Source organism: Prenolepis imparis, unplaced genomic scaffold, assembly GCF_030444845.1.
Source record: "Prenolepis imparis isolate NDT839.2.m4 unplaced genomic scaffold, iyPreImpa1.0 SCAF_9, whole genome shotgun sequence".
NCBI lineage: Eukaryota > Metazoa > Arthropoda > Insecta > Hymenoptera > Formicidae > Prenolepis > Prenolepis imparis.
Window position 1 is genome coordinate 16832288 of NW_028141167.1, and position 7947 is coordinate 16840234.

Here is a 7947-nt window from a genome sequence, read left to right on the forward strand (position 1 = left end):
GCTTCCCGTGACCAGGTCACGCGAAACCACCCTTATTCCTCCCGCGAGGTCTCCGGGGGTAGAACGCCGGACTTAAGCGTCCAGCGCTCCACCCCGGAGACCTCATCCCGCGTCGATTGTTGACGCGGGGATGGCAGGGCCGCGCCCCCCGACCCCCACCCACGAGGGGCGAACCCCTCGCCCTTCTCCAACTCACCTCTCTCCTTCTCTCCGTTTCCTCCTTCTGCGACATTACTACCTCGCAGAAGGAGACTGCCTTCCATCCCGTTTCCTCCTCCAACATCTTTCCAACCAGGGTTGGCAGGGACAAGTCCCTGCCAACCACTACCTTTTATTCCTCCCTCTCCCCAGCCCATGCCGGGCACTCCACCAAGGTGTGCTGGGCCGTATCGTATATATGATCACAGTACCAGCACACTTTGGTTCTTTCTTTCCCGATTCGACCCAGGTATTCACCGAAACAGCCGTGGCCGGTGAATACCTGGGTCATCCTGAACGTCACTCCACCCCGAGCCCGGTCCAGCCAATGGACGAGATGGGGTCTTATTGCCTCGACGGTCCTCTGGCCGGGCATGTTAGGATCTTCCAGCAGGCCCCGCCATCTTTCGATGAGGACTCGTCGAGCTTGCCCCCTTACAGTACGCCGGATACCGTCTGTTAGCAGAACTCCTGCCCGCTGAAGCTCCCGTACCCGACTGTACACTTTCGCGTACATGCGGGCAAGGAGTTCCACAGGGGGCACTCCGGAGAGTACCCCTACCGCCGTCCAGCTTACCGTACGGTACCCCCTACAAATGCGGTTCGTCACCCGACGCTGTAGCTGCCGTAAGGCATCCCGTAAACGTCGGGTGGCTATAACCTTTTCCGCCCAAACGGGGGCACCGTACAGCAGCATGGCGTGCACGGTACCGGTGTAGAATCGGCGAACATTTTCCGAAGGCCTCCCCAAGTTCGGTAGAAGGCGACCAAGAGCTATGGCCGCCCTTTCTACCCTGGGGGAGATCTGGCGGAAGTGCTCGCCGAACGTCCATCGGCTGTCGAGGTGGAGACCCAGATACTTTAACTGGGTCCCCACTTGGATCGGGGTGCCCGCTACTTTTATACGGGCTCTCGGTGGCGCCCCATGTTTCCCATTATGGAAGAATGTTGCCTCCGTTTTATGGGGCGCCATCTTGAGCCCGTATAAAAGTAGCGGGCACCCCGATGAGCTCCACCACCCTGATCGTGTTCACCACACGCGCCGTCGCGAGATTAGCTCTCGCGACGGCTTCCCCCCAGTTTCTCCCTCCGGCTAATATCAGCGTGTCATCTGCATAGCAAATGACATTGCAGCCGGAGGGGAGGGCAGTCCGCAGGACCACGTCGTATGTGATGTTCCACAGGAGCGGACCCAATACGGATCCCTGTGGAACACCACAGGACATTTGTCTCTCAGTCCTTTCCGCGTCCCGGTCGTAATACGTGATCTTCCTTTCCCGGAAGTAGTCGCGGATCATGGCGATCAGGTAGGCACTCGGTGATGTTCCAGCGCCACCCCTACCCGTCGCCAGGGCAGGGTGTGAAGGCATTGGAAATATCCAATGATACAGCCAACAACACCCCGCCCCCCTCCAAGACGGACTCCGAAATTGAGCGCACCCTTTTGATTGCATCAATCGTGGAGCGCCCAACCCGAACCCGTACTGGTCTTTATTTAGATCCGGACCCTCCCGGGTCAGGTGCGGCCGGACGAGGCGGCCGCATATTATCCTCTCCAAAATTTTGCCCGCCTCGTCCAGTAGACATATCGGCCGGTACGCGGAAGGCTGGTCCTGCGATTTGCCCTCTTTTGGAAGGACTATATTGGCCCTCTTCCAAATTAGGGGGAACTTTCCTTCCCGTAAACAGGCATTGTACAGGTCCCTCATTTCTACATAGGCTTCTCCATGGGCGAGGCGCCATACTCTTCCCGGGACGCCGTCAAGTCCGGGCGCTTTTGCGCTCTTGATTTTCCTGACGACGTCCCTCAGCTCTCCTCTCGTGACGTGGTTTTCTTCCTCGTCCCAATCGCTTTCCCTTTCTGGGATTGGGTCATCGACCCCGCCCTCCATTACTGGAAACAGGGTATCGATGACCCGCCGGACGAAGAGGGGATCCATCATTTCTATGACTGGGGACGCCACCTGTTTCAGCTTTCCCAGCACCATCCTGTAGGGGCGTCCCCATAGATCCTTGTCAAGAGAGGAGAGCAACTCTCCCCATGATTTCGCCTTCGCCGCCCGTATCTTCTTACGGAGTTCGTCCCTGAGGGACCTGTACTCTGCCCATGCTTCCTACTGCCCGTCTCGGTTGCGGTATCGGTTGGCCCGCCTTTTCGCACGAATCAACCTCCTCCGCAGTTCTGCTAATTGTTCCGACCACCAATAGGCTCGTTTTGGTGGCCGGAACTTGGATCTGGGCATGGAGGCCTCACATGCGGCCTCCATGGTGCCCAGCATCCAGCGGAGCTTGCCGTCTAAACCCTCATCCACTGTGCCCTCCCTGGTCATGAGGGCACAGTGGATCGACGTCATGAGGGCGTCACTATCCAGTTTCTTGAGGACCCATCGTTTCTGGTGGGACTCTGTCCCGACGGCGGGCCACGGTCTCCCTAGGGATGGCAGCGACGGAGAACTCCACGTACTCATGGTCTGAGAGCGTTTCCTCCCCCGCCGCTACCCTCCACTCGCTGATAAGTCTGGATGCAAGGGGGTTAGCCCAAGTCAGATCGACTATGGAGCCCCCCCGCATCCTGACGCACGTGTTCAGTGTGCCTCTATTTATGACTCCGAGACCGAAGTCCGCCGCCCATCCCAGAACTGTAGACCCCCTCTTGTCCTGCCGCGGGGACCACCAAACGCCCGATTTGGCGTTGAAGTCACTCGCAACAATTACTGGACTTGGAGAGAGTCTTCTGGTGAGTCGGCCCACCCTCCACAGTCTCCGCACGAATTCCTCGTGCGGCAGATTGGGTGAAAGGTACACCGACACCACCACGATGGGCCCCCAAAGTACCACAACGAATCCCCTCCCTCTGGTGTGCGGTACAATGGGAGGGGAATTCGGAGCGCCTCTCCAGATAACAGCCGCAAGGCCGTCAAGGCTGACCGCATATCTGGGGTCCTTTCGGGTCTTATACGGCTCCGAGAGGATCCCCAATCCACAATTTTCCTGGGCCAATTTCTGGTCCAGAAGGTCTTGCGCCTTTCCCAAATGGTTGAGATTGACTTGGACGATTTTACAAGTCATCGTCCTCGTCAATCTCAACTTCCGTTTCTCTCTCCGCCTCCATTTCGGAGGCGGAGTCCCTGCCCTCAATGTTCTCCCTTATCTTCCTCCTTTTTTCTCCTCCCATTCCTGGGAGGTTTCCTTCCTCTTCCGCCTTCTTTCAGCAAGGAGGGGGGTGAGGGCTCTGTTGCTGGAGGAGGAGGCGAGTCTCCTCGCCTCCTCTCCTGCTGCCATTTGAGGAGCAGGTTCAGTTCTCCTGCTCAGCAGATTGAGAGCCACCCCTCTCGTCCCTTTCTGTGCCAAGGGGCACGCTTTGCCCCCGGAGCGGTGACCCGCAGGGAGGTTCTTGTCGCGGCATACCGGACCTTCTCCCTGCAGGCCTTCGCTTCATGTCCCTCGGAGCCGCAGCGGTAACACTGCCGGCTCCTATCTACTATATTTGGACACCACTGCCGGACGTGGCCTCCCTCCAAACATTTGAAGCATTGGAGGGGCCTATTCTCCAGCAGCTGCACCCCAACTACGGCCCATCCGTATTCTCCCCGCGGCCACGATCTTATTCGCCGTGGAGAGAGGGCACCTTATCCAGGCCGTACTGACCCCGCCGGGGGACATTTGAACGTCCCCCACCTTTACCTCCTTTACCTCACATCCCCCGGTTCTAGCCACAGCAGTAGCTATCTCCAGGAGAGTTATGGACTCTTCCAGTCCACGAAGGCGGAGCTCCGCCATCTTTGTGGGTCGGTCCACCCTCACCTTCTCTCTTCCCGCAAAGGCCTCCTTCAGGCTTATGGCCAGTTCCCACTCGATGGACGCCACCTTGTCGTGGTGAGTGGGCTCACCCATCTCGCTGGAGAGATGGGTGCTAAGAGCGTCCAGTATGGCTTGTATAGCTGTACATGTACGGCATGTTGCTGTACGCCATTTCCCCAGTATGTGAAATGTCTTCCACATACTGGGGAAGTCTCTCAAGCCTGAGAGACACGGGGCCCGGCTCCCCCGTGGGTTTATCGCCCGCAAGCCGGTGGGGGTAGGCGGCCCTTCGCCGGGGCCGCTCGGACATATTCCGAGGCAGGGCCCGGCGACGAAGACACTTCAGGGTGCCGGTTGGAGGGTTCGCCCTCGTCCCGGCGTCCCTGGAGTGGGTCTCCCCGGGCCACTCGGACGTACTCCGAGCTCGGGCCGGGGATGGCGGAGATACGACCGTCTGTGCGCACCAAGGGAGCCTAGACTCCGGAGGTGCAGCACGACGGTCGGCCGCTGGGGCCGCTCGGACGTATTCTGAGGCAGGGCCCGGCGGCGCCCGGTTGGTTCGGGACCGTTACCCTTTCCGAACCGACCAGCCAGGGTAAGGTGCTTTGTCCCTCCGCTGGAGGTAATTACCGGCGGGGGACGGCTGGTCGCCACGGCGGGAGGGCGGGGCCGGGGTAACGGCGACCCCATAATCCGACCGTCGGGCCCCCTGAGTGGCGCCACCCGTCACGGTGCTCCCATTGTCGGAGGTGGGAGACCCCCGAAAGCGTAAGTGAGTAGGGGGCTCGGAGTTCTGTGCCGGGGTGCGCGTATTCCCCCCGGCGAGTGACATATGCAGACTCCCCGGGGGAACTTGGGGCCCGGCTGGGTGTGGCCGGTCATGTTTCGGGGCACCCTCTGGCCGGTGGGGGTATACCCTGGTCTGCGGAGCCGTGACGGGCAATGGAACGAAACAAAATGAAGAGCACTAATTTCAATAAAGAAATGCAGAGGGAGGCTCGCAAGAGCTCTGGGAAGGATCCGGAGGTGGAGGGGAGGAGGACGAGGTCGTCCAGCAGGGTGTCCACGTCCTCTCTTGCCTCCGCCGTAGCGGTGGAAGGCAACGGGCCAGAAACGTCCACGGGCAAGCAATTGGCAGTGGGATGCTTACAACCCACTGTCAAATTGACTAGGCTCAGTCCGGCAAATAGCCTCTCGTCGATCAACGCCGAGATTCGGGTAAGGGAGGAGTCACGGAAGTGGGAGGAGGTCGTGAAAGAAGGGGGATCGGCCGCAGGAACACACAGCGGTCACCCAGACACTCTGGACCTGACCACCGACGAGGAGAATGGGGACATTGAGATCCCAGACATCGAGGAGAAGAGGAAGAGAGGAAGACCGTTGACCACCGGCGACTTCTATGTCCTCCAGGAGGAAAAAGAAAGGAAGAAGAAGGCGGAAGAGGAACAGAGGGTCAAGGATATCCTGGATCCTAGCGTGAAACCTGACTTGATCCAATCATATCAGGATTTCCTAGAGGATATTCGGGAGAAGGAGGCGGAGTATAGGCATCAGCCTATCCCCGATCTGGAGGCCCTGGCAGCGGAACAGGCCACCGCCATCTTTAAGGTGGCCGTACGTTCCAAGAAGATGCAGGGTCCCCTGACTAGGGAGGCTAAGGATGCAGCCGCCAAGATATGCGCGGCTGCCACCGCTTTGGCGATCCGGGCTCAGAACTCATCTGAGACCCCGATTAGCACCCAATTGGAGGACTTGAGGCGGCAAATGGACAAGCTCCGCCACGAAAACCAGAATCTAAGGATTCTTTTGCAGAAAATGGAGCGGAAACAAAAGGCCGCAACCGCCAGGATGGAGAAGACGACCCCAGGAGAAAGGGAAGCGGAAGCGCCACTCCCATAGAGAAGAGCAAGGAAAGGGAAGGAAGGACACGGGGAGACCTCGCTTCTGTCCAAGGACAGGGAGGCCTCCCCGCATCGAGAGGAGCCAGGAATCCTACTTCCGCCTTTAAGCGGGGGGATCCCAGGCCCCTCGTGGAGAGAGGACATACAAATGGAGATGGAGGAAACATCCTCTCCACCCGCAACGGAGGACCCTCCCCCGGCAAGTGTTCCCTGCCGGGAAACGAAAGGACCAGCAAACGAGGAACGGGATAGCCACGAGCGATTGATGGCAATGCTGGAGGGGGTAGTGGAGCGCATGCTGGACAGACGTTTCGGAGCCCCACCAACAAGCCACGACCGATGGAAGGAAGGGAAAAGAACAACTACTCTTCCTCAACCGGGTGGCAGCAAAGACCCCCTCCCACCAGCAGGAAAGAAAGGAAAAGAGAAGGAGAAAGGAGGAACCAGGAGCAAGGCCACTACCACGCTCAATCCCCCCGCAAACCCGGGGAAGAGTGTGTCGGCCAAGCTTCCTAAGAAGGACTCGAGGAAGGAGGTCACTGCTGCGGCACTGAAGCAGTCAAAGCAGCCGCCAAAGGCCACTCAACAGCAGCCTCAGGCGGCTGCGAAGACTGCAAGCGGCAAGCAGCAGCAACTGCAAGAAGAGCAACAACAGGGGACGTGGACCACGGTGGTAGGTAGGAAGACGGCCCAAAAGGAGAAGAGGAGGGAAAACGCAGTGAATGCCGCATTGCGACAACCTACCTACGAAAGGAACCGGAAAGGGCCAGGCTCCTATGAACCCCAGCCCGGAGCCACGAACAGGAAGGGAACCCAGGGCGGCAGTGGTCACCATCACCTGTCCCCCTGGGCAATATGAGGAGACGATGCGGGAGGCCCGCACTAAAGTGAACATCGGTGAACTGGGGATCACCGGGGTGAGGTTTAAGAGGGCGATTACCGGGGCCCTCATAATAGAGGTTCCCGGCAAGCAGAGTGGACCATTGGCGGACAAGTTGGCCGTCAATCTGAAGCGTGCCTTCGCAGCGAAGAGAGACGTGAAGGTTGACCGGCCAACGAAGATGGCGGAACTCCGCCTTAAAGGGATGGACGAATCCGTCACCCCGCTGGAGATAGCAGTGGCGGTGGCGGAAATCGGCGGGTGCGAGATAGAAGAGGTGCGAGTAGGGGACAAAAGAATGTCCCCTGCTGGCGTAGGGACAGCTTGGCTCAAATGCCCTCTCTCCGCGGCGAACAAGATAGTTGCTGCAGAGAGGATGCAAATAGGATGGGCACTAGTTACGGTGCAGCTGCTGGACAACCGGCCCCTTCAGTGCTACAAATGCCTGGAGGGGGGCCATGTCCGGCAGCGGTGCCCAAACGATGTGGACAGGAGCCGACAGTGCTATCACTGCGGCTCCACTGAACATGAGGCGAGGAATTGCGGGGAGAGGATTCAGTGTCCTGTATGCAAGGATAAGAATCTCCCCGCAAGTCATCGATCGGGTGGTAAGGCGTGCACCTCAGTGCAAAAAGGAACCAGAGGACTGGCCCTGAGCAAGATGGTCTCTAAGATCCAGCCCTCTTCCCAAGGGAAGAAAAGAGAGGAGGAAAGAAGACCAGCATCGGTCTCCTCCACCAGAGCCCCTACCCCCCTACCGGCTGAGAGGAGGAAGCGGGATCAGGAGGAAGACCCCTCGCAAAGCGGGGGAAGAAAGAGGAGACTGCGGGAGGAGCTGAATGAGGACCCCGCCTCCAATATGGAGGCGGAGAATGCAGGAGGCCCGAGCGATAGCGACGATGACCTGTGAAATAATACAGGTCAACGTTAATCACTCGGGCAGGGCGCAGGACCTCCTGCTCCATCATTTGGCGCAGGAGGGCTGTGGACTTGGGATCCTCTCGGAACCTTACAATGTCCGAGAGGGTCCCAGATGGATGGTCAGCCTCGAGGGAGGGGCGGCCATTTATTGTGGGATGCCCCGAATTCCCCTCCCCTTGAGCCACATGTCAGGGGGAGGGGATTCGTGGCGGCTTTCTGGGGGCCCATCGTGGTGGTATCTGTCTA

The 7947-nt window shown here is 59.0% G+C and overlaps 1 protein-coding gene across 1 annotated transcript; it reads right to left on the reverse strand.

Annotated features, from left to right (window-relative positions):
• Nucleotides 1–2562: 2562 nt before the first annotated feature.
• Nucleotides 2563–3267, reverse strand: LOC145940205 (uncharacterized). Its single transcript, XM_083045119.1, has one exon. The coding sequence runs from the start codon at nt 3265–3267 to the stop codon at nt 2563–2565; it is 705 nt and encodes a 234-aa protein (XP_082901245.1).
• Between the last annotated feature and the right edge of the window lie 4680 nt (nt 3268–7947).

Bases quoted from the DNA above. Each gene is read 5' to 3' on its own strand.
- LOC145940205 (XM_083045119.1), bottom strand. From the start codon at position 3,267: ATGACTTGTAAAATCGTCCAAGTCAATCTCAACCATTTGGGAAAGGCG.